The 27,753-nt window shown below is 42.8% G+C and overlaps 1 protein-coding gene across 3 annotated transcripts in view; it reads right to left on the bottom strand.

Annotated features, from left to right (window-relative positions):
- The window catches only part of Sema5a (semaphorin 5A), a 427,200-nt gene that overhangs the window by 63,185 nt on the left and 336,262 nt on the right, over nt 1–27,753 (bottom strand). For all 3 annotated transcript variants that reach the window (XM_075975776.1, XM_075975775.1, XM_075975777.1), the window contains 4 exons: nt 23,129–23,336; nt 14,748–14,865; nt 7,809–7,990; nt 4,694–4,837 (listed from right to left, as the gene is read on the bottom strand). In XM_075975776.1, coding sequence (XP_075831891.1) covers nt 4,694–4,837; nt 7,809–7,990; nt 14,748–14,865; nt 23,129–23,336 — 652 coding nt within the window. The remainder of the gene's footprint in view (nt 1–4,693; nt 4,838–7,808; nt 7,991–14,747; nt 14,866–23,128; nt 23,337–27,753) is intronic.

The following is a 27,753-nucleotide window of genomic DNA, read 5'->3' on the forward strand; positions in this document are numbered from 1 at the left end:
CAGCTCACAGGACAGAAAGAGAAAACACAAGGGTGGACCATGAAAAGAACAAGGGCCAACTGGTGCCTGGATTAGACTTTGCAGATAGCAAAGAAAAAAAAACTTCTAAAATTAAGAAATAACTCCCAAGCATTCAAGTACTATGTCTTAGTCACTGTTCTGTTGCCGTGAAGAGAGACCATGCAAAGGCGATTGAAGAAGGAGGCACTGAATGAGAACTGGCTTACAGCTTCAGAAAGCTTAGTCCATCAGCATCATGGCAGGGAGCATGGCAGCATGCAGGCAGGCATTGGAGTTGTAGCCTAAACCTACATCCTGATCCATAAGCAGGGAGTGAGGGGGGAGGTAAAGGGAGAGGAAGAGACAGACTGACTATGCCTGACTTGGGCTTTTATTATTTATTTATTTATGTATGTATGTATGTATTTATTTATTTAAGATTTCTGTCTCTTCCCTGCCACCTCTCATTTCCTTCCAGGGGACTTGATTGACTTGGGCTTTTAAAATCTCAAAGCTCATCCCCAGTGATCCACTTCCTACAACAAGGCCACACCTACTCCACCAAGGCCACACCTACTCCACCAAGGCCACACCTCCTAATCCCGCTAATCCTTCCAAAGAGTTCCACTCCACAGTGGTTAAGCATTCAGATACATGAGTTCACAGCGGCCATCCTTATGTAAAGCACGATCTGCTGCCAGGGAAAGCTGGGGCGTGCCTGCTTAACCTCTTGAGGAAAGCTCAGCAAGCTTGAAGAATAGGGGCAGACTGTGAGCATGCATAGAGTCCATGAGAGCGCAAGAGCAAGGGGGTGCCCCAGGGACCCTCCTCGTCACCCTGAGGAAGCCTAGCAAGCTGCCAGCTGTTGTGTTCTCGTCATCCCAGCAGGACTGTGAGGCAGCGGAAGGCTGGATGGAAAAGATCTGGAGCTGTGCCTTTGGTTCGGTAGTGAAACCCCAAAGAGGTTTACATAAGTCTTTTAAAGCTTTTCAAGAGTAACTTCAGCCGGGCGGTGGTGGCGCACGCCTTTAATCCCAGCACTCGGGAGGCAGAGGCAGGCGGATCTCTGGGAGTTCGGGACCAGTCTGGTCTACAAGAGCTAGTTCCAGGACAGGCTCCAAAACCACAGAGAAACTCTGTCTCGAAAAACCAAAGGAAAAAAAAAGAGTAACTTTAGCAACTTAGATGGAAAGAAACATGGGAGCTAATAACAAATGTTATTGAGTAGCCCAAATTCTACTGATAGAAGGAGGCTGACACAAGTTTCACCAGCTGCAAACATCTGCTGCCTTTCTGGCAAAGGGAAGATATATCAGGAACTGAGCTAAGAGCCCACAAGGCTGGGCCGAGGTCCATGGCACAGGATGCCTTTATCACAAGCAACTCCCAACCGTCACCTGGCAACACTGCAGGGGCCCTGCGGAAGAAAATTTAGTGACTCCCATTTCTACTATTTTTTTTTGAAAAGGAAATGTGCACAGCTGTCACCTGTTGCCCACCCCTGTGCTGTATAGTGTGAATGTTGCCGAGAGGTAACTTGTCTTTTTTTTTTTTGAGCTCTACATTTTCTCCGCTCCCCTCCCTGCCTCTCCTCTCCCCTTCACCCATCCCCCAGCGTCCTCAAGCTCCCAATTTACTCAAGAGATCTTGCCTTTTTCTACTTCCCATGTACATTAGATCCATGCTTGTCTCTCTCAGGGTCCTCATTGTTGTCTAGGTTCTCTGGGACTGTGATTTGAGAGCTGGTTTTCTTTACTTTATGTTTAAAAACCACTTATGAGTGAGTACATGTGATAATTGTATTTCTGGGTCTGGGTTACCTCACTCAAAATGATGTTTTCTAGCTCTATCCATTTTCCTGCAAAATTCAAGATGTCATTTTTTTTTCTGTGTAGAACTCCATTGTGTAAATGTACCACATTTTCCTTATCCATTCTTCGGTCGAGGGGCATTTAGGTTGTTTCCAGGTTCTGGCTATGACAAACAATGTTGCTATGAACAAAGGTGAGCACATGTCCTTGTGGCACGATTGAGCATCCTTTGGATATATACCCAACAGTGATATTACTTTTGAGTGGAGATGATAGACCAAGAAGCGCTACTGCAACAGGGCCTCAGACACACCTGACTTAGGTGGCGGCACTTTGAGCTTTTGGGGTACAATTGAATGGGATGTGGCATTGGGAACCCTGCAAACAGATGAGCAGCATTCTACAGATGGAAGGGTTCAAGCTACGTGAGGACAGAGAACTGTCTGTGATCAACAGAATCTTACAAGACACCAGTGAAACTACCCTGTCATCCTACAATCCCCTTCTCTGCAGTGTGGGCAGGGCCCAAGATTTCCTTGTTACTAAGCCACTATGGCCAGATGAGGTTGTGTCTTGTGAACATAGCAATTAGTTCATAAGTTCAGTTTGTGATGAGTTAGAGGTCACGCTAAGAAGGCTCACTTGTCAAGGGCTTGGGGCAGTATCTGACTGACAACTTGGAAGCCTTGACATGTGGTCCCTCTGACAGGGTGGGGCAGCAATTGCACATTGTTTACATTTGGGTCAATGGTGCCATAGTGACAAAGCAGTAGAAACTAACTCAACCGGGCTTTGATACTTGCACCAATGTTTGCCGTATACTGTCTTATTGGTGACTTTTGGAGAATTGGTTCCTCAAGTAGGCTCTCAAGAAATTCATTCCGAAGAAGTATTAGAAGTAAAAAGAGCATTCATATATTCTATAGCACACGTGAAAAAAGAAGTTGTGAAAATCCAAGGAAATTTTACTTGGGGGTAAAATCTCCCATTGGATTAAGCCACACATTGAAAACTTTTTTTGCAGAAATTATTAGCTATGTTGACAGCATTCACTGAATTTTTGGAGAGAGTTTAGTGCTATTTAAATATCATAAAAAGTAGTGATTATTTCAATTGCTTGATCCTAGAATCCTGTAACCCCTCTCTCTTAATCCATCATCAGATATCTCCACCACCAGGATCTGGATGAGTTTTCCTGATGTGGTGATCTCCCCATGTAACATGGCAATAAATTTAAGAACTGTTTGGTTAGCAGAGACCAAGGCACATCAAGTATTTGGCTTTTCTGAAATTCCTGTTGCCCTCTGGAAAGCATACTTAAGAGAGGCATCCATTTATAATAACAATACACAGTCCAGTCATACATTCCATCTCTTTATTATTTGAAGTAAAAAATTTCCTCTAGTAAGCAATCCCTTATCTAATGCCCCAAAACATGTCTCCTGCAAATGCAGAACATGTTAGGTGTGAGACAGCCAAACAGTCTAGCATTGTTTTTAAACTCTTTTCTGAAAGTAAGGCTTTCTGAAGTCAAGTGGAGGGACAGAAGACGGCACATGTAGTCACAGAGTTATGCAGCCTTGGCCTTCTTGTCTGTTCAGCCTGGGGAAGAAGATGGTGCCTGTGCGGTGCATGGACACCAGGGAAGTGTTTGCACAGACAGATGCGATTTTATCTGAATGGGACACATAGTGTGATGATTCACAGTGTTGAAACCTTCCAGCTAGTTTAAAATCATGCAAGTAATAAGAAGATGTTTCTGTATTCAGCTTTCTCACCTATCAACTGGTGTTAGATGGAACACTACGACCCTATCAAGACTGTCTCAGTGGACCATTTCAAAAGTGACAAATCCTGACATGTGTGGCGGTACCTCCCTCTAATTCTTAGTCAAAAGGAATGAAATCTTAATTAGTAAGTAAGAAACTTGAACAAAGAAGCAAAATGGTCTTATTTGTTGTTTTCAAAATGTACCCAAAAGAAAAGTGAGCCTGTTTCTGTTCCCAAAAGTCCATGGCCACATAGAGATAAGGAATTTTTATGAGACTCCCTGAACCCATGACACTGAGTAGGAGCTTCTATCTTTTTATTAAAAGGCACTGGGAGCCATTCAATAGGATGGTGTGTGTGGGGGGGGGGTACACACATGTGTGCATGTTGTGATATACTAAAAGTAACATGAACTTCAACTGCAAGTTTTCCCTCCCAACAGTGACAGAATGGAATATGCATTCAGTAGGCAAGGGAGAGAAAAGGATCAAAGAGTAGATTTTGCAGACAAAGAAAAGTGGTTAGTTCTATAACCAAACAATAAAAACAGCTTGTTGGATTCACGTCTATGGTGAAATGTCCTGATGGGGTCCTGAAGAGTCAAAGTCTTCCTGGGAAGCAATGGCTCATGAGGGATGCTTGTTCACAGACTAGAGGGTAGACAGACACATCTGCTCCTGCATTTGTTCTCACTGCCTGCACCCCAGTCTCATGGGGACATCTTTATCTTACCTGCCCTCATCACCAGGACCTCTAGAGATTGGTAGCTGTTGAGACAGGGCTAACCTAATATCTCAACAACTATCCTCCAATAGGCTCATATGCTGGGTGCACAGACAATCAGCACACAGATACCCTTAGTTCCTAAGTATCCAGTGACGTGAGAATGGATTCCCTGAGTCAGTTCAAACATGCAGGGAAAGGGGACCAGAACAAGGCTCTTTGTGGGGAACCTTTGGTCAAAATTGAAGGGTGTCAGAAAAATAAGGTGCGGTTTAGCTTAAAAGAGGAATTCCATAGACAAAAACCAAGCTAGACCTCCAAGGGTACTGGCCATACCGGGATGGCAGGAAGCAGGGAGATGCTGGCATAGGAGCCCAGCTGGAACCTACCTTTCCTCCCGGTTCTGGCCCACACACACGCGGCCTCCATGCCTGGGTGTGGGGTTGCTGCAGGAGCGTTGCCGCACCTGGAAGCCAATGCCACAGGTGGTGCTGCAGGGTGACCAAGAGGTCCAGGGAGTCCAGCCTCCATTCCTGTGGGAGAAGAAGTGATTCCATATCTCAGTCAAGCCAGCTCAGACTCTGGGCTCTGTCTGCTCTGATTGCAAGTGCTCTTGTCCAGTGGGTGGACTATTAGATTGTGTGGAACCACAGCCTTTGGATGGAGCAGAATGGTCACCTCTGCTACTGTGAGGTCTCTGCTACTGTTGGCCTCTGATGTGAAAGCCACAAATCATTCCAAACTTGCTTATTTTGTCTGAAACACTTACGAAACTTTAGTCATGAGAAATTCAAACTTTAGAATGTTATTTTACTGCAAAGTATTTGAAATGAGTCCTAAACCTCTAGAATTCCCAATTTTACTTGACTCCAATCACATCCATTATAACCTGTGAACAGTATCCCTGAGACAGAAAAATTACATAGAGCACGTTCTATTGAATCTAACACCAGTGAGCATGCGTAGCCCTATAGGCAGTGTGCATGCCAAAGACAAGTAGAACCTTCCCAAAGGGGTGATATTTAATACAGAATCATAAATTCGTGTGTAACTGTGCTATTGAGCTATTGTACATACAGAATAATACAGTCATACTAAGAATAAAAGAAAAACAAAATGATCCTATTTCACCAAAGTTGCTTACAAAATAGATTGCTGTTGACACACACTATTTCAATAGTGCAATTTTTCATATAGTGATAATAAATTAAGAGTCTTTATAATTTAAATATCTCCCATAGACGTTTCCCTGTGCTATTAAAAATACGTTGTAAGTATTTTATCATTCTGAGCATGAAAGCATTCATTTTAGTGCATGACCCAAGCTCCTTTGCATAATGCATGTGGAAACTCTGTTTTAAGATTCATTTATTTATGCATTTATGTGTTATCTACATGAGTATCTGCACACCAGAAGAGGGCATTGGGGTCCTCTGGGACTACAGTCACAGACGGTTGTGAGCCACCTAGAACCGTGTGGGTGCTGGGAACTGAATACTGCTCTGGAAGAGCAGCCAGGGTTCTTAACCCCGGAGCAAGGTCCAGCCTTAAAACTCCTATTAGCTAATCACAAAGGCATCCCCACAGGTGTCCTCAGCTACTGGATTTTCATTAGCTCAGAACAAGATCAGTTTACCTAGCCTTCATTTTCCCTTCATGCATTTCTTTAAGACACAAACGTATTATATGGTAACACTGAAGACATAGGATTAAATATATAAACTAAAGTAACTAACAGTTATTTAAAATAAAATTTTCTGAGAAATTTAAAATATATTTTGGAGTTTTACAATTTACCAGCTAAAACCTAGCACTTAGAGGAACAAAGCAGATCCTGTTAGATTAATGTGTGGCAAATTATTGATTATTGATAATTTGGTTAAAATGATACCAACCCTCATATGTTCCTCATAAAAATAACAAGTTAGAGCTCTACACACTGTGAAAGCAATTTGCTAGATTATTAGAACTTTACAACAACTTCAACCTAAACTAGCTCTTTCTGCTTTTAAAGGTTTTCATCTGAGGGAAGAAAATGGTTAGATAACACAGAAGCACACTGATTCTATATCACTTTAAAATTTTTAGTTTCCTATGTTTTAAAAAAATTACGTGGTACTTTATGATATATTCAATTTATAACAGGAAGAATATGTAGCGTGTGCAAAAGTAAAGAAATGAAAGTGTCTAAAGTTAGCAGGACTATAAGAAATCAAGACATTGAGTGGAGTGAGGCAAGTTTCTCAGTAGCTCTTTAGTATATGAGCTTAGCTTTGCATACTTCCAGGAGCAGCTGAGATGCAGTGGATGGTAACCACAGAGCCCCACGAAGTAATGGCACACAGGATGGGAGGTCTTGACAGTGGAGTCAGTACATGGCCATGTGCTTACACTTCCGCAGCCTCACTGAAGCAGGCTGACTTGTGATGTTAATCAGAAACAAGCTACCCTGCTTGTTGAGAGGGTGAGTTTCCAACAAGAACTACAGCTTGGAGGACAAACAATGATAGCCCCGAACTCCATAAACAGCAGGAAATTGCCTTACTGTCATCTTCAAAGTAAGTCTAGTAGCCTGTGTCAGGTTCCTGCCAGGCACTCATGGAAACCACCTCCTTGAAGAGATGTTATATGGATCAAGACACAAAGTTGACACACCTGTGTTCTCTGTTTTATTATACAGCCTTATCATTGGAGCCCTCCTTGGCTTCTTTAAACTTTAGGGAATAATATAAAAACTGCTGACAAGAGCAAGGCCTGCCTTTTTGTATCATATACACTGCTGTGACTACCCTTCTCGGGCATGTTAGTCATGTCTTCCTGCTCTTCACACAGTTCGATTACCCAAGTCTACCTTACATCAGTGCCTTTGGAGATAATTTCCCTCACTGTTTCTGCATTTTAAACTCCTGAAAAGCAGGTAAGATTTTAAGAAATGGCTTTTTATAGTCACAGGAGAAAGGGACTTGACAAGGAACTCAAGAAGTACTTCTGATGCTACAGGGTATGGGCAAGCAGACAGGACAAGCGAGTGCAGTTAGGAAAGAACACGAGACAACTCAAACGACCTCAGTGGATCACATCTGGATTGTCTAGATTATCAAGGGTCTGAAGTCAGCAGAGGCGGGGAATACTGAGTTCTGCTCTACCACTGCATGGAGCAGAGACTCCTTATAGCTAACGTATCAGACTCCAGCAATAGGGATTGTTTGTCACATATTTCAGAGAGATATTATGTAATGGGCCTTTCCCTCAAAGAAGCCAAATACATAGAGTAAATTACTAATGTTTTACTATCTAACTATGAGCTTAAAAGCAATTTTAATTTACTACTCAAGTGACAGTGTTCTTCCACAAATGCTATAATAGTTAAGTGATGGGTGTCCCTCTCTTTTTGCTAATTGCTTCATCAACTACAGAGATAGCTTGTATTAAGAGTGATTGCCCAGGTCTCTCAACCATCTAGGTGACATGTGACTATCCATTCGAGTGATCAGAGGCACATACCTGGAACAGTTGGTGATCTCCATCTTAGGGCCCTCACACTGCCAGCCACCACACCGTGGAGCTGGGCTGTCACAGGAGCGCAACCGGCAGAGGCAAGATCCCACAGCAGTGCCATCTGTGTGTGTACAGGGTGTCCATGGAGACCACGGGCCAAAGCTCCCATCCACAGTGAGGTTTCTGGTCTGGAAGGCAAATATAAGTAATGGTGTCAGAAAGGGTGAAGCTGTGAAAAATGAACTAGCATGAAAACAAAGAGATCTCAAAAGGCAAGACGACTCTTTCAGAGTGTTTTTAAAAATTAAAATTGGCAGCATACGTGGGAATATTTTAAAGTCATGTAGCATAGCTCACTGCTAGAGATTATGAGAAAGATAAAGTAGAACAGAAAACAAGGAAAAGGAGAAAGAATGAGATTTTGGCAGAATGACCCATCAATATGGGAAACTTAAGGAAAAAGAAAACCCCACAGATGTACACCTCTGATGTATAGTTTTATACACCTTAAAGACAACAGAAGTCCATGAAGAATTTATCCTGGTTTGGTCCAAATATACTGTGAAACAGTGTTCTTGTACCCTGTAAAGATTTGTCACTTGTATTGGTTTAATAAAATGCTGGTTGGCTGGTATCCAGGCAGGAAGTATAGGCGGGGTGACCAGCGTAGAATTTTGGGAAGAGGAAATGCTCAATCTGCAGTCATCATTCAGATGCAGAGGAAGCAAGATGAGAATGCCTCACTGATAAAAGGTACCAAGCCACGTGACTAACACAGATAAGAATCATGGGTTAATTTAAGATGTAAGACTTAGCTAAAAAAATATGCCTAAGCTATTGGCCAAATAGTGTTGTAATTAATATAGCTTCTGTGTTATTATTCAGATCTGGGCAGCTGGAAAATGAATGAATAGTCTCTGCTTACACAAACATTACCTCAATGTGACAATATTTGATGCCATGCACATCTTAGTGGCCCTGAGTAATGAGATAGTTATAGTTCTCAGGCTTATTCTTGCCAGGGCTATGCTGGAGTATCACTTGGAGTTTATATTCTGGTCAGGAAGGGCTTGGTACGTGTTTATGACCCTATGTAATAGCTACTAAGGGTATTGTAGGGCTGTACTGCCGAGGATGAAAAACAAACTTGTAGGGTACTTATGTGGAGTTGTTCAGAGTGGAAAAGGACCAGGAAAGCAACTGCCCAGGACCCTTGATTCTACAGACAGCTTGAGTGATGACAGGAATAAGCGTGTTGCAGGATCACATGGTTGGGCTCCTCCCTGTCAGTGAGAGTCATTGGCAGGTGCTTTATTGTCATTGGAGATCTAAGAAGGAGTTCAAGGTAGCAGCACTGAGAAAGAGCTGAGTGTACAGTGGTGGAAATTCCTTCAGGTCACTGAACACAGAGTGCTGGGCTCTAGCCTCATCTGGCATGTGGCAATGGGTTTGAGCATGTTTGGGACATCAGTGTTTGAACAGTGAAGAGTGAGCAACTTTCTGAGTCATATGGTAAGATATCTTTGAAAAGAGGGACTCATGGGGCCAAAGGTTAGTTTCCTTGTCCAAGGCCTTCCTTCCAAAAGAAAACAGAATGGACTAAAGTCCCAGCCTCTTCATTTTAATATGAAGACAGATAAGTCTTAGTTTGATAAGGATCCAATGATGAGAAAACCATGCATTTTCTCTTTTCAGTCTTCTGTTTATTAGACTCCAAACTCATCCTGTTGTGGGAGAAGGAACCAGAAGCCTCTAGAGCACTACTTCTATCTCAGGGAAAAGCAAGCCTACAAACAAATGAGCAAACAAGCCCAGGAAGTAATGGAGCTACATGGTAGGTGGGGTGTCACACTGAAGAATACACACCTGTGACTGTCATGACCTTGCCAGGAAGCAGAATGATAACCTGTAGGATTGTACAGGGAGGTGAAGAGACCAGAGAGCTTTAGGAACATATCAAGAGATGCTGCAGAATCCAGGGACCAGCTGTGCAAGAGCTTCAGCTATCCTACGCTTGTGGGTGACAAGGTAGGAGCTTCAGCTATCCTACGCTTGTGGGTGACAAGGTGGGTAGTACTGCTGAAGCCAGGTGGCAGTCAGAGCTAGACAGGTATTGCCATGCACAGCCTTAGTCATGGAATTATGAACTCCTGGCAGGAATGCCCTGAACTGAAGAAGGGCAAGGGAGATAAATCCAAGGCTCCTTCCACCTGCCATGACACACATGTCTGAATCCAGAATAACACAACACAACATGAGGAGAGAGGGACATGTTGAAATCTGCACACAGGAAGAGCAGGCCTTCGCATGGAGAGTTAGTGGAAGAAACTAAGCTCCTGGTGCTTTAACCACCTAGCCACCTCTCCAAACCCCCCAACTATTGTTCTTCACTGGCTAACCTGGTCTCAAATGTTTATCTGGACATTTTATTTTTCTTCAGAATTACTAGATCTTGCCTTATTTTTGTAATCATTTATATCTACTTCCAGTGAAGCAGGATATTGAATAAGCTCCTCAGGAAGCTGACTCGTGTTATGACATCAATTTAATATCCCCCCCCCCAAGCCTATCTCTACAGATGAATTGTAAGCAAAGACTATGCCTTAGCAGAGGACTGGGCTGCAGTCCTGTGTGGCATGCAGCGGACTAGTGCATAGGGGCGATCTCTATTTAGTGCCTGTCATTCCCAGTTAGTGCATCAATAAAATGAAGCAGTAATGCCCATCTCTGGAGAGCACAGTGGACATTAAACAGTCCACAAGCCAAGTAGGACACAACACTTGCAGAGTCAATCCCACAGTTCATAGAGGCGGAATGATACCTAAGGGGCATTCTCAAGGATACCACAAGAGAGCTCAACAATGAAAGATGGGGACGAGCATATGGGTCCTGTCCTGGGGGTCACACCCTAGAAAAGGCACCCAGAAGTGCATGCAAGCCTTGTTTGGGACCAGGAGCTTGGCCAAGCTCAGCTCTAAGTAAAAATATGATTTATAGGAACAAACTCTCTCCTTCCTCGGCCAGGGACAGACATCCTCTATTTTCTTCTCTTCTCTCTTTCCCTCCTATGCATTTTATGGCAACATGCAGCAACAATGTTTCATCTGCTCTCTGAATATAAAGGGTGGGGTTGGGCCATTCTTCTCTTTATCATTCCATCATTTGTGAAGAGGCTGAGAACTGGGAAGTCATATTCCTCTAGACTGGAGCCTGCCAGAAACTCGGGATGCAAAGCCTGGCTTCTTTCCTAATGGTTATAGACCCTCAGGGAAGCACAGCAGAAGTTCAGCTGTTGCCATCTAAATGTAGGCTGTAGTTCCAGCCACTGCCTGAGTACCTTTGGAACTAAGCTCCTGGTTGTGCAGTGTCCCGAGTAGAACCTCCGCCAGGAGACTCTGAAATGCTCATCTGGCCCATGCTGCTGGTTCTCGCAGGACATATTTGGAAACAAGGATGCATCGTATTGTCGCGTGATGCTGCGCATTTTGCCCAAAGGACATAAATGGTATGAATGCGTAAGCGAAGCCCAGGCAGATTCCTAAGACCACAGGTCCTCTTTTTCACACCGCTGAGACTCAGACAAGGACATGTAATTGACCTTGGTCTGTGCATGCTAGTTTAAGTGTATTACTCAAGCACCACAACTCTTTAAACCGGGCAGAAATACTTTTAATTAATTTTTAAAGAAATAGGATATTCTATAGAATGCCAGTAAACTATCTTACAGTCTTCTTTCGAGAGAAAAAATGTGTTAGTCATTTTAAAACTGGTCCTCTTTGGTGGAAAATAGGTGTGCTTTTTAAAACGAAAGCCCCAGAGAACTACTGCTGGGGTTCACGGTGCCTCTTCCAAAACTCCAAGCGTTGCCATGGTGATAGCATTCAGAAATGGGCTGTTGAGAGCTGATCAGACCATGAAGGTTCCTCTTTAGAGAACGTGTGACATGTTTTTCTCGAGGATTGCCAGTGTGGCCCCGGCAACATGGCTCTTCTGTTTTCCCCCGTGTGGAGTCCCAGCAAGAAATTCTCAAGAGAGCAAATGTTGTTGCCTTGGTCTTGTACCGTTCAGCTTCCAGAACTGTGGGTAATAAATGTTCGTGCTTTATAAGCAAGGCAGTGTCAGGTGTTCTGCCAGAACCAAAGAGAAACAACAGTGACTCACACGGCACGCGAAGTTTAACTGGAGCATCCGTGCTGGGCCACTGCCACTGCAGAGTGTTCGTTCAAGAGCCATCTGTTTCAGTGTTAGTGCTTTGTATACGTGTGTGGGGAGGTGCAGGTGCCCTATGGGCCAGGAGGTGATGGGAAGGAAGTTGTGAGCCTCCTCACGTGGGTGTTGGAAACCGAATTTCGGTCCTCTGCAAGAGCGGTATACATTCTTTAACTGCTCACCCAGTCTCTAATCTAGGGGTTTGGAGATTTATTTCCTTTGTGGGTTCACATAAGTATGTCTGGGGTGTCACTTCTTGTCATCATGTCTTCAATTCACTGAACTCAATGTAATAAGATCATCTTCCTTTCTGCCAACATACACTTGTACATAGACTATGAAACGTTTGTTTTCTTTCCAAAGTTCTCAACTTATACATGGAGTTGGACTTTCTTTGAGTAAAGATGTAGGGAAGCATCCTTCAGAAGGAATGGGAAATATTAACTGACTGTAAAAAAACCCTGTTGGCATTTATTATGTCAAAAACAAGCTGGTACTTAGAACCCCTTCAATACTGCACCTACAAGTTCAGACACACCCTGATGACACGGTACTGGCCTACCAAGTGTGAACTTTTGGGTTTAGGCTTCAGTATTGAAAATTCAACTGCGGAGACTATATTACAAAGACAGCAACATATAAAACACACACTTTAAAATCAATATCATATCAAACTCATGACATGTGCATATCACAGATACATCTAATGAGTGAAATCTTTCATTTAAGTGAAAGAGCAAATAAGATAGAAGTGACATCTAAAGTAAAAATTTAAAACCTATTGCTGTTTTTTTCTTTTAATATTCTTAACTTGCCAAAAGTATATCTTGATGTAGACAAATCCACTGGGTAAGAGGATGAGGTTCTATATAATAGACATACCCCTGTCTAGAGAAAAAGATCTTGTTCTGTGTAACTGATACTGTGTATGAGGTCCCATCTCAGAGCCGTGATTTTAGCACTACAACGTGCCCACACTGTCTTGAGAATTTAACTGAATCTGCCTTCTCGTTAGCGTGAGACAACATGGGTGACCACATTTGGTCATGTCTCAAACCTTGGATCCCTTCATCTCACACTCGCTCTGTAGAATATCCAAGACAATCATCTGTTACAGTAAAGACATGGGGGTGAGTGTCCCTCTGCATAGCCATCTCTGCTCAGATGCTCACACGTGTAACCATAACTGCAGGAAAAATGTTCTTACCATTCGAGAGGAACTGCAGTGGTGCCGTCTGCTTCTTACACCTTTTTTAGCCATCAAACGCAAGGACAAAAGCCCCATGAAGATGCATGACTGTCTACGAGCACATGTCTGCACAGACTGACATTTGGAATGCTGTTTATTGCGTTTTCACCTTCTACAAGAAATTTCAGTTGACTGTCCTTGGGCTCTTAACATGTTCATTGCTGAGAAGGGGATTTCCTCAGTTCATGATATTTTCAAAACATTTTCAAGAGATAAGGAAGAAAAATTCCTTTTTTAAAATAAAAGACCTAGCAGTACAAAGCCAAAGGGTCTAAGCCAGTGGTTCTGAACCTTTCTAAGGCTGTGACCCTTTAGTGATGTTTTTTATATGGTGGTGACCCAGAACCATAAGATTATTTTTGTTGCTACTTCATAACTTTAATATTGGTATTATCACTTGTAATGTAAATATCTGATATGCAGAATACCTTATATGTGACCCCGTCTGTTGATCCCTGAAGGAGTCTTGACCCGGAGGTTGAGAACCGCTGGTCTAGGCTAACCCCCACAGGGAGCACTGAATGCTAGAAGTGATGATGCCTACACAGGATCCTTTGTGTGAAGGACTCACCACCCATAGGAACATTTGGTTCACTCTGCTCCATTTCCTTACAGGCTGGAGGACAGGCTTCATTAGCACACGGCTTAGATAGTGAAAGGGCTGCTCCTGGGAGTCGCATTGGCAGCTCAGAAGCCTGAGGCCTGTCTAATATATTCAGGGAAAGTAAAGTCCCTGCCCTGCCTTGCAGAGGTGCTTGGAAACAGCAGGCAGAAATTCACAGCTGTGTGGCACCAAGTGACAGCTGCCTCAGTACTGTTGGTACATTAATGTTGGTAGTTTATGTTCACATGCTAGAATACAAGGCAGAAGACAGAAATAAAGGAAAACTGGCTTCTCCAAGAGCGAGGATCCAAGCAGACAGACGGAGCAAACAGTGAGATTTGCTTTTCTTGGATTCAGGGTCTGGCTGTAAACACAGGCCAGTTTCTCTTCATTCCTCAGGGTCCCATGTGGAAATGCACATGGCTGCCTCTTCCAGGCCTTCCAGCGACCCTGACCAAGGTCTGTGAATCTGCTCCACGGGGGCCACGGTAATAGCCTTTAACTTACTCTTCAAACCTTTACTTATGTCAGCTCGGAGAATTACAGCCCCGGGGAAATGAATGTGTGTGGAAGTTCACATTTTTATTAGCGTGACAGGGACAAGAGTCCACACCAGATTCTGCACAAAAAGAAATAAATAAAAATTGTAAAAACCAGGGTCTTATGCTTAACAGTGCTGTCGAATCGTATGTGTTTCAAATCAGTGTAAAGCGGGTGAGAGCACCCTGTGTGGTCCTCCTGCAAGCCAGGAACAGAACAGGTTTAGAAAACACATCTTGGCTTTGGGTTTGCAATAGTGGACCGATCCACTTGGAAAGGCTAGCCGTATGGGTCTGCCTCCCGCCGACAACGCTTTTAGAGGCTGCGCAGGGCGGGCACATACCGGACAGGTGGAGATGCTCTGCTCCCACTGTGTCATGCTCAGACACTCCTCCAGGCTCGTGCACTTCTTCATCACCACATCCCAGCCACAGTACGGGTCCTGGGCACCAATGCAGGCACTGAAAGCACACAGGAAAACACACTGACTGCGCAGATCATTAGCTGTAGGAAAACACCCACAGGATGTCTCTGGGAATATGGAGATTTTTCAAGTGTAACCTATGAAGGAGGCTGAGGTGAGGTAGGGTCTCGGGGCAGGACTGAAAGGTGTCTGCTTCCTGCTTTGATATTACCTGGCCAGATAGGCTGCCTGGAGCTGGGAGTGACCTGGTGTTGAACTAGCTCAAAGTCACAAATTTCTGCGTGTAGCTCCCCAGAGAGGCCAGGGAATCATTCTTCACTGATAGAACCACACACTAAGTATGCTTCTCACCTTGGGATTTGCGCTGCCTGTGACCCCACTTTCGCCATTATGGGTGACTACAGCCTAGCTACATTTGCAGAACCATTCTAAGGGCTCAAGTTCTTTTCTATGTTTTATTTATTATTACTATTATTACTACTACTATTATTATATTAACATGAGTACTAGGTGAAATCCATCTCTCAAAGGGGAGAGATTTGGTGGACTCCCTCTTCTGATCAGGGCATCCTTGCCTGCAAAGCCACCGGGAGACCTGAAACAGGGCTTCTGCACTGAGTGAAGGTTTGGGGCTCCAAAACTCTGCTTGTAATAACAGCTGTCATCCTACAATGCTGTGGGTTCTGGTCATTTCTAACATTCTATCACTCTTAAAATATCACAACTGCTATCCAAACACAAACGCCCATTCAGTAGAAAGCCCACATACTTATAATTTCCTCTGAGTCTACACTGAACCAATCACTATGACTTATTATTTTTGGAATTTGAATCATTTAAAGAGGCCATATGGAAAACATGAGTTTCTGATGGATATAGCCATAGTGAAAGTGGCATTTCTTTTTAAATTTTTGTTTCTTTACCACTCTTATACTCAGTAAGAATACAATAAAGAATAGAGATTTAAAAAAACTCAATCAGTCTGATGTCCTGATTGGAGAAAGTCACATTGTGAAAAACTTGGGTAAAACCAATTATTAGTATGATTTTATCTGCCCTCTTGACAATAATCTTGCCCCTTAGATTTAAATAGTTGCTATCATAAGGCAAAACATTAATCTTTATTATATTACAGCATAATTATCAAGTGTAGAATTGTTACCAAGCCAAGCAAACTACAGCAGCAGGATTTGAAAATGATTCTGTCAGTTATGGAAACAGCATCCGATTGTTGAACACAATCAAACTCAATTATTTTCCCCAAATCTTTATTCTTCCTTGCTACATAAAAAAGACGGAAGATATTTGACAAAGACTCACTTGGGAGGTGCTCATGTGGGCAGAATACCAGCGTTTAAAGCAACGGAGGCTCATCTCCGCAGCCTGAAGACCTTGTTGAGAGCCTTTGAGACCCATTGAAGATCTAGGCTGCCCTGCAAATGCTGTGCACTTTAAAGGGCAAATGAAACCCCGAGAAGAAAGCATGCTTCCCCACATGTTTGAGTCTCTTTATTTGCTCAGAAAGATAAAGCACCTGGTGAAGAATTTGTAGCATGGCTTGGAATCTGGTACAAGGGATGCGACTGTGTAAAAGTAACCTACGGGCCTGTCAGTTTATCTTCAGTTTGGCTCAGACTGCCCTAACTTATTGGTTTTATAAGTCAGTTTGTCTGTAAGTAGCCAAGGCTGATCTTGAATTTGATACCCCACCACCTCAGTATTCCAGGTCCTGGGACATTAGCAAACACTACCATGTCTAACTAGTCTGTTTGATTTTTGACTTGCAGGTGGAACACAGGTTTTGAATCAATGGAATCTGCATATAAGTACAAAGATCTCTCGTGGACAATGCCATCTCAGAAGGACCTACATTAACCAACAGTAAAACTACATCAGAAAAGAATAGGAACCTTGTGGGACTAAATTATTATAATGTGCTCAACTATTATGTAATCTTAGTCTCTGCTCTTGCTCTTATGACCACAGACCCAGAGAGTCTGAGCTCTAACTCACTGTCAGTCACATCCAGGCTCCAAATGAGCCCCTAGTTCATAGTATCTTTATGAGTAAGACGTTTTCATGGTAATGTTCCTATTTTTAAAATCACGGGTTCAGTAAATTATACAGCAATAAAAATCTCAGGGGGAGCTCAGTTGCCACTGATGTTGACAGTTTTGGAGCAGGTCTAGAACCAAGGATGCTGTTGCAGCTTGGGCTTTTCATGGAAAGGTTTGCACAGCTATAAACCTGAAGCTCAAAAGTAGGAGGCCTGTGGAGTAGCTGCTGGATGGGCGTGTGTATTCTTAGTAACGCTGAGAGCTTTGTACCAGTGTAAGTAGCATGTGGGTGCATAGGATTTCTCTCCCCTGCCTTTGTTGTTGCAATCACCGAAGGTGGAGAGAAGTCGCCACAGTCACTGAATGGCTTCAGAGTGACCCACTGGATGAAGAACCCATCGAATGTGTCTGTCACACCTTGATGCTCAGTTCCAGAAGCAGAGAGTTTGAAAACCAGTTATAATCCAGCTATAGCTTAAAAATAATTAGACATCAGGTGAGGGGATTAATTCCTAGCATGGTCTGGGATCAGGTTTAATGATAAATTCATTTTGGAATAAAATGTAATACAACCCCAAGAACCTTTGACTCAGTCCTACATTAGCTATTCAGATGATTTTATTTACGGCAGAATTTCTCATTAGATGCTGAGCCCTACACAGGCAGGGTCAGGGATGCATCATCTGTCACCATCCACTCAGGAACCGGCTCTGTGCTCAGAATGGACTATAAATACTCCGTGACTGAAGTGATGAAGGAAATCCACAGACTTCACAGGCCAAGCAGACGGATGCCACTGTAGCTCAACTCAGGACACTGAGACGTGGAAATCGATAAATTATTTGTAGGAGAATATTTGCTTTGTAAAGTGAGTGTTCATCTCAAAGTCCTCCTGGATGCTTGAATAATATGCAACCTGCTGACCGAAGGCATATCACTGGGACCATGGAGGGTGTTGCTATTTTCTCAGCATGCAGTATACCTTTCCACTGGGCACATAATGTCTTCAGAGAACATTTCATTAATAATGGTGACAACCTATTAAGTCTACCTTTGAAAACTTTGCCCTTTAGCACAGTGAATATCCTACAGTACTTAATTTCCATACTAATTTTCTTAATGAGGTATTAATTCCTTTAGCTTAATGGCACTATACACTGTAAATGGATTAATAGTGACCAGATACAAGCTCTGTCCAGTGAAGCCCAAGACTGTTTCTTAATGGTTCCATCTTTCTAGTTTGATAAAATACAATTCTAGAGGTGTCCATTATCCATTTTATCAATGGGCTCTGTCTGTTCCTGGGCCGGCTTTTTTTTCCTCCCCATTATGTCACACAACAGAAGTACTGAAGGATCGTGGGTTTCTACTCTTTTGGCTACTTATAGCATCATACTTTTTTCCTACGTTTTCACAACACTTTAGCCCCCACTCTGCCCACTAGGCTATGGAAAGAGAGCAGAGAAGGCAGAAGCAGGGCCCATATGTTAACTCATCAAATATGTACGGAGCCTCTTTTAAGGTGCACAGAGTTCTGGAAGATGAAGGAACCTGGAGCCAGAGACCAGCTAGGCCTTAGGGTTCAAGCTTTTGTAGCCAGATAGAACCTTCGCTTCTGCTCTAAGACAGTAATCGCTGCTACTTACACACTGTCGCTTTGATTCCGATGGATCCCTCAAACACAGAATGCAGGCTCTATGGCCTGGTGGGCTAATCTTATCTTTAAAAGTTCAAGGAGAAAAAAAAGTTCAAGGAGTGTCACATAAAACACACACACACACACACACACACACACACACACACGAGAGAGATTCAGAAAGTATTGGGTTTTGTATTTGCAACTTAAGCACTTATTTAGTAAGTTTGATAACTTGTATTCACATATATGCAATAGAAACACATCCAGTCAAAAACATACTACTTTAACTCAGGAACCAGTTAATCAAAGTCTTATAGGTCATATGCCCTCTGCTGAGTTTGACTTAAAAACAACTTTTCACTCCAGCACCCCAGTAACCATTCATAAGCCCATCCCAGCCACCACGTATGGCTCAGCAGCAAATCCCCTTCTGAAGCTTCAGGAGGATGCCTCAACAATCAGATCCCAGGACGCAATGCTTTCCAGGAGTAGATATAGAGCCATCCCCTTACCTGATGGGTAAGGGCTGATGTTCTTTTCTAGTCTTGGCTGGTTGTATAGGTCATCAACTTTCTGAATCCTAAAGCAACTCATATATTTTACCTGGCCATTCATTGTCAAGCTTGGCTCGGTCCATTGCCTTAGTGAGACCAGGGTGAAGATAATTTCTTATCATTCCTTGCTATAGAAGTTTTGCACTTGGAATATTTTCCTTCCTTTTGCAAAGAAAGTTTCTTGAGCTGCGGATCTAGTCAGTGCACACTTCTTAAAATGGCTTTAACAGTGTGTGTCCTCCCACTAAGCCTTCCAAGCTTCCGTTTGCTGAGAGTTGAAGAGCTGTAACTATCTTAGGAAGTGCAAGACTTCCCGAGGTGGGAGGGGATAAAAGCCTGACTCCTAGATACGGCCGTGAAAGCCTAGTTGTGTGGTCACCTCTGCTTCCTGACATGATAAATGGGAACTCGCCCAGTCCAACGCCCGAGTCTGTCAACCATCTGACTGCAAGATTACCAGTTTGCATTGGAATCTAACCCAGGCAGGCACTTAGTTACTGCCTTTCCTGCCAGTTCCATCCTGCTCTATGCCATCGGGAGCTTTTGCTTCTTCAGAGGTTACGTGGTGACACTGACAATGCACATCAAGTGCCCAGGAGGTGGCACTCATGAGGTATTGTCAAACACTGACCTACAGCAGGGATGTTAGATCCCAGGTACCTCAAAACAAAAACAGCAAATATCACTTCATGTCATGAAATATATAAATATAATGTGCTCTTCCATTGCTTAAAAAAGAATATTTAAAGAGATGACACCAACTCCAAGGTTCTGGGTTTGGTTCCATCATCGGCATGGTTGTCTATGCTATTTATTAAGAGGCAGCATCTAAAGAAGCTAATAATAAAACAAAATTTTTAACTCACATTTGTGATAAAATTTGACTAAACTAAATTTTTTTTTCTAAAGAAATGCCCATGCTACCATGCTGTTTTTTGAGCTACAATGAAGACAAGCTATCAGCAGTGCTGGCAGCCTCCCCAAGGATGCAGGATCACCCCAAGAGAAAGCAGATACTCAGCATGGAGTGCTCTGGGAAGGTCCACACTGGGTCCGTCTGGCACAAGGCAAGCACAGCACCGAGGAAGCTGATAGGATGACATCATGGCTAACAAGTTCCACGCTCCTTGTCCTGTACAGTCTGACTGGATTCCAGCAGCCCCCCGTGAGAACCCTAACTGTGGTGACTTCTCTGCACCAAGAGAAAATCGACAACATCGCCTGCACCGGGGGCATACAGGCTGCCCTGATCTCAGTGTGGCTTTAAGAAGGGCATTGACATCTAGACTTCCGCACCCTCATCTGAACAATGAGAATGGAATGGTACTTTACTTTCAGAGTTGGCTCAACAGTCAAGGAAAATGTGATAGAAACGCAAACACTGCTGCAAAACTGTATGAATTGTCTTTGGAAAACAGGTAGCCAACAAAAGGAAGAATATAAAAATTCTGTGATACAGTTTTCCTCTTCAAATGTGTCATATTTACATAAGCTCCTTTCCCCTTTATAACTATTACAAAATTTCATTTTTTGAAATTTATTTCCAAAACCAAATTATTGATATTTTACTACAGAATGGCATTTGGCAAAGAAATTATCACATAACCCTGTTGTTAGCTTATTCTTAATCAGTGTGCTTCATTAAGCATTTTTTCTGGAAAATTAAAATTGTTTCTCTAAAAAGATTCCATTTTTCCTATAATTCATTTTAAAAATCCAAGCATGTAGTGTTTACAAAATAGAGTCTCCTTGTGAGCTTTTACTGAGGAGCCTTTCTCATCCCTCCATATGAAGAGGACACTGAGAGACACGCATCAGAAGACACACAGAGGGATGCTTGGTTCACGGTCGTCAGAGTTCCCTTCTCAGATGGAATACTAAGAGCCAAGCACAAGCCTACCGACTGCAGCTCACAGAAGCCCAGTGTGACTGCTCACAATGGAGCTGTAATCTCTGGCTGTTTCACCCTGAGCAAGTGAAAAATAAACAGAGGGGGGATTCAGCTATGAGAGAAACATGAGCGCCTCCTCTCCTGGGGGGGCCCATGAAGATATACCCCTGGCCTTATTCTCCTAGAAGGAAGCAATAACGGTTCATGCCTAGCATCTGCAACTGGTGGTTCCAGCCTCTGTGGATTCAAGATGGGGTTGATGGACCATGGCATGAAAGACAGTGGGCATCGTACCTCTCTTGGTAGCAGTAGGACTGTCTTAGGGTTTTTATTTCTGTAAAGGGACACCATGACCAAGGCAACTCTTATAAAGAAAACACTTAATTGATGTAGCTTCCTTATAGTTTCAGAGGTTCAGTCCATCATCATCACGGCAGGGAACACGGTGGCATGCAGGCAGATATAGCTGAGTGTCCTACATGTGGCAGGCAACAGGAAGCCAACTGAGACATTGGGTGGTATCCTGAGCATAGGAAACCTCAAAGCCCACCCCCACAGTTACACATTTCCCCCAACAAGACCATACCCAATCCAACTAAGCCATACCTAGTAATCATGCCACTCCCCATGAGACTATGGGGGCAATTACACTCACACTGCCACACTGACCCAGGATTTAGCATATTGAGCTGAAATGACCTAGACTCATTGAAGGAAAGCTTAATGAAAGCAATGGATTTGTCACGCTTTGCAACAACACTCCATATTTAGTGCCAGAAACATCTCACATGGCACAGGGCCATGCTGTCCTGCCTGTTATCCTGTCCTGACCCCAATAAATCCCCAGGAGAACTTGGATCTAATAAAGCAAAATTTGGAAAACTGGGATCCTTCCAGCCATACTTGGCTAGGCTGTTGCTCTGGGCTGTCCCCCAACCATTGCTGTTATCCAGCAAATGATCAGCACCCAGAAAGCAGTGACATCTGCCTCAGACTAGACTCACAGAAATTCACACAGGAACAAGTTCCACAGCCATTGGTTGAAGTTCGAAAGCAGACATACACAACAGAGGGTCGCTAATAAGTGCCCCTATCCACTAACAAGACTCACAGTTTGTCAGTAAGAGTACCCCGATCATATTCTGTAACTCTTTCTGATACCAAGGAATGTCTTACGGATTTAATTTTATAGAATAACTTTGCAATAGTTATATATAAAAACAAAAAACATAAAACCCTTCTTCCTTCCACATATAAATATGCAAAGACCTTGTGATTTCACCATGCATATATCATTCCATTTGATTCTATAGAAAATCACATGTATTTGGCAAGACAGTGAGGCTGAAGTACTTTGGGAGTCATAGTGAAAATTATCTACAACAGTTATACTATGAATTTCCTGCCTCAGGCTCCCTGGATAGAAACAGAATGATCTGCACACGGGGAGTCTCAGAAGTAAGTACAGTAAAAATGTCACCTTGGCTTAGACCTTCAGGCACGCCTTGCTTAGGGGGCTGGATATGAACAAGGCTGACAAGCCCTCCAGAGCAGAACCGTGTCAGAAGCCAGAATACAAAGCCAGTTTCCACCACGGCAAACACAGTACTAGTAAAGTTCACGGAGTTCGCAGCCCCTTCCATTTCCTAAGCACCTGGGCCTGCATGTCTCCAATCTAAACTTCAGAGTTCACTGTGGTCAACTCTGTGCTGCACGAATAGTGAAAACTCAGAGACAAAAAATTGGCCTCAACCCCGAGAACCAGAAAAGTAAGGTAGCCAAGCCTCTAGAGAAGTATTACCTCTATCCAGGCTGGGCGGCTGCAAACTAACCAGACTGAGCCTCTCTCTCCTCCCATTTTATATTCCCCTAGTGCTGAGACTAAAGGTGTGTGACTCCCTAGGACTGGATTAAAGGCCTGTGCCACCACTGCCCGGCATAAATAATTTATTTTTACACCTATGACTGCTCACAATTATTACCCTCATGGTTCCTCCAATGACAACTAGGGCTTACTGGTATCATAGTAACCTATTTTCATGAAGACCCTGCATCCTGGAACATAAGATGTTTATAGACGTAAGTTCCTACACACTTCTGACTGCAGGAGATTTGACGGGCTTCTTGGCACAGGGGCCCTTAGCCTGGGAATTCCTTACCTGCGTGTTTGGTGGAAGTGGCACCTCTTCAGTGGGACCTTGGCTACATGCTCCTGTAGTCCCACAAACAGGACACTCTGGCTGTGGAGGATTTGCAGGCTCCTGATGGGCTCCCTCCTCCTCTCTGGGAAAAGCTCGATTTCTTCCAGCAAACAGCTGCCTGAGGTCTGACTCAGGGGAGCCCGTACTTTCTTGATGGTGCCATAATCTGCAAAGACAAGACAGCAAGGAAATAAAGCTCACGGGGAGCACAGTCATCCTCAGAGAAGCAGAGTATACACAGGGCACACAGCCATGATCACCAACCCATGGCATCATCTGGGCATCTCTCAACAATGCAGAGACCTCTGCAGTGGGCCACTCAGGCAGTGATACTCCAGTTCAGACAGGGATGAGAGTGGCTGATCTACCCCTTGTGTCTTCAGTTGAAAGCCCAGGAACTAGGGCCATGCTACCCCCATCGCCCATCAAAACAGTTGCAGAATGCCAGGGGAGAAAAATCCCAAAGGGACAATCTGGGGTCCCTCACGTCAGTGAACTGACGGCTGCCCAGGCACAAAGAGATTCGTGCTAATACAGGTCATTTTTGTGTGTTTGAACTTGACTCATGTCTGAACTGAGCCAAATCTCCTGGACCCCAGGTTCCCGTGGCGAGGGTTCTCCACACCACACAGACTTTGCAGATAGACATTAGGGATGCAGAGCAGGCTCGGTCTTTCTCCATCTTGCTAATGCTATTAACCTTGAATACTGTTCCTCATACTGCACTGAGCCCAATCATAAAGCAATTTTCCTTTCCTACTTCATAACAGTAATTTTGCTACTGTTATGATTCTTAATGTAAACATCTGATATGCAGGATATCTGGTATGCGACCCCCGTGAAAGGGTCATGTGACCCCCCAGTGGGGTTGTGATCCACAGGTTAAGAACTGCTGTTTTAGCTCACACACCAGGGGTTTAACGGGGATGGATAACTCTTGCATCAGGGAGATGAATGGGAGCTCGAAGGCCACTTTCATTGTCTTGGAAAATCCTGATGTCTTAAAGCACCTCTAGTAACTATCACCTATATCAGTAGTCATCTCAAATGCAAAACCTGAATAAATTCACCATGATTTCATGTCGCAAATCATAGTGATTCTTATTCTACAAGCACAGAATAAGGTTTAGAAGTTATTTTAAAAGCAGAAATAAAACCAGAAAGTTTTGTCTGGAAGGAGTTTCAAACAAACAAGTATAAAAGACAGAACAGAAAATACTTTACACTTTTTATCTTCATGGAAGTCCTTAGATAGTAAGACTATTTACATTTAAAGAGAAACTTGTGTACACACGTATGCTAGCTTGACTTTAATTAAAATGTAAATCTGAAATATCTTCATTGAACATTTTCTCAATGAACTGGCTACATAATAATGTGTACGGTGTTAGTAACAACAACAATTTTACTTTGAGTTAGCTGGTTAAATATATTAGTTTTCGAAAAAATCCAGCTTATATGGAAGACGGAATGGAATATGTCTGTGTGCACTAGAAAATGGGCAACAATGTCCATTCAGAAAATCCATGACTCACAAACATAAATATGAAAGACCATGTTGATAGAGCCTTTATTCTATAATAAAATTTTCTGGCTCGGTGACCAGAGTTCGTGTTCTTGTGAAAAATTCAGTCAGCCTTCGTGATTGTGCTTCCCCCTTCCCAGGGCGATAGAAAGCATCAAGAAACGCAGCATGGAGACCCAGGCAGGGCATGATAGGAGCTTCAGGGACAAGAGGTGACTTGCATTCAGATATCTCAGTCACAAATCTTGGAGACTCCCAAAAGACACTGGCAGATGGAGCTGTCATCTTCCCGGGGAGCAACAGAGCATCCTATTCTGTGGTGGGATCTAAGAGCAATGACGGGGTTGGGAGTGGGGGTGTAAGCTCAAGTCAGTACTCTGCTTGGGGACATCACAGCGGCACGGGATGTCAGCTCAAGTCAGGAGTCTGGAAGAAGTCACCGGCTACCCTTGGTAAATGACATGGCTCAAATAGTAAGAATCATTGGGGTAAAGCAGAATCTTCTAACCAGTGTCTGAGGCAGTGAGGGGCAGGGCAGGTGAGAGTCCATCACGAGACTGACAGGGAATGCATTGTGAACGTGACGCCCGAGTACCATGTGTAATGGTAAAGTAGAACACACCCAGTAGTTAAGCCAAGACCCCTTTCTATTGATATTTATTTTGTTTATGAATTAACACTGTGAAAAACCTGCCAACGTTAATAACAGCACTGGAATCAACTTCATTGGTATTTAAAATTCTTATAAAATTGTATAAAGTACCAAACTTTAATAGGACTTTAATAATTTGATTTCAATAAGCCACCAATGATGAGAAACATTCAGCACATGTCTTTTGTTTTTTTCCATACCCTGTACCCAGCATTCCAGCCAATGGGATCTTAGCATTTGAGCGAAAGATGGTAAGCAAACAGATAAATGTTGGTCTATGATCCAGAGTTCTGCTGTCTCTCCTTACGGGCATCCAGTGATATGACGATTTTTTATCTTTACACTTTTTATCTTCATAGAAGTCCTTAGATAATAAGACTATTTACATTTAAAGAGAAAACTCATGTACACACATATACTAGCTTGACTTTAGTTAAAATGTAAATCTGAAATTTCTTCATTGAACATTTTCTCAATGAACTGGCTACATAATAATGTGTATGGTGTTAGTAAAATTTGTGAAATTTTACTTGTCACTTGTGAAATTGTCATTCCCTTGGTGTCAGAATTATTAGAAGATGGTCCTGAGACACAATGAAGCTCAATTCCATATCCTTGCAGCCTTTTCCTAGCTTGACTGAGCCCCATCTTTGCTTTTGGCTCCCCAACCCTGTCATCACCTTACCCTCTTCTAGTGACCTTGAAGATGACAGCACACTAGGTAAGAAGCCATGCCAGTTCCCTGTACTTACATTAATTTAAATTTTATTTTTGCCTCTTATGCATCTACTTTTCTCCATTTCCCACACAGCATTATATAGACCTTATTTTATCTTAAAAAAAGCCTTTGTATGATTTGCTCACATCATCCTGATGTTTGTACAGTTTTGTTTGCACGTTTCTCTTTATTATGTAGTTATGTTTACCCCTGTTCTTTGCTTACTTACTTTATGACACTCCTCTCCAGTTCTTTCATGTCCCAATCTTTTATTTGTGTTTTTTCTTTCCACTAATCTTGTCCCTTATTTCAATCAATTACAGATTTTGTTTTTTTCTTTAAATAATATTTTTATTATTTCTTTGAGCATTCCATACAATGTTTGATCATAGTCACATCTTCTTCCCCAACTACCCCCAGATCCACCCTCTTCAGCCTCATGTACCTACCCACCCAAATTGAAGTGATCTTTTATTTTTAAACACACTGAATACAAGTGAATACAAGTTGTGTTGCCCACCTTCTCTTGGCAGTGGGGTATGGAGTATGGTTGATATGGAACCAGGGTCCACATCATTAAAGAAAATTGACTCTCTCCTAACAGCTATCACATGCCAATAGCCCTTCAGCTAGTGGTGGGATTCCCTGCCATCTCTCCCCTGCACAACCTCCATACTAGGATTTTGTTTGACTTGAGCTTACACAGGTCTTGGGTGCACTGTCTCAACTGCTGGGCATTCCTGGATGCAATGCTCTATTGTGCTGGAAAACACCATTTCCTCTGACTTATTTCTGGCTCTTAGGATCTAACGTATTGTATATTATTCATATAGTTTTCCATCCTCTGTTCAATCATGATACAGCAGTTAGCTTTAACCAACATCTTAAACCAAACAACCACTCAACAGACAAGCACAGCCACAACTTTGAAGAGCACTGGACTATGATCAAGAGAACAAATGTAAACATTTTTGGTGAAGACATAGAATACTTAGTTACTGAAATTAATGCAGAGATATTTTGAGCATATGGAAATATAAGTATATATAATACATATACTATATATAATACATATTATAAATACTACATAAATATATATTATGCAGATAAAACTTCAAACCAAAAATAGATGTACTAAGGTCTACATGACACATTGTAACTGAAGGCTTCTCTTCCACCCTCCAGTTCCCAAGTAATCACTTAATATTAATGACAAACTGTTTGGCATATTTTCTCAGGCTTATTATTAACTAGCTCTTGAAAGCCAAACTAACCCATTTTTATTATTCTATATTTTTACCACAAGTCTTGTGGCCTGTTACCTCACATATTGCTTTTCCAGAAGCTGCTGGCTTCTCCCTTGATTCCTTGTTCTTTCTCCCTGTATTCAATTTGGCTTTCCTGCCTAACTATATTCTGCCCTTCCATAGGCCAAAGCAACTTCTTTATTAACCAAAGGTAATAAAACCTATTCACAGCATACAGAGGGGTGTCCCTCATCAACATGTCATAGTTAAAATTGAAAGACTACAGGACAAAGAACGAGTATTAAGAATTGCAAGAGAAATCCTCTGATTTTATGAGGACTAACCATCAGTCCAGCATCAGACCTCTTGGCATAAGCCCTGAGTACTAGCAAAGTTTGGAAGAATAAAGTCCTGCTTCTGAAAGAAAATGAAGAAATATTT

The sequence above is a fragment of the Microtus pennsylvanicus genome, chromosome 6 (genome assembly GCF_037038515.1).
Source record: "Microtus pennsylvanicus isolate mMicPen1 chromosome 6, mMicPen1.hap1, whole genome shotgun sequence".
NCBI classification, from domain to species: domain Eukaryota; kingdom Metazoa; phylum Chordata; class Mammalia; order Rodentia; family Cricetidae; genus Microtus; species Microtus pennsylvanicus.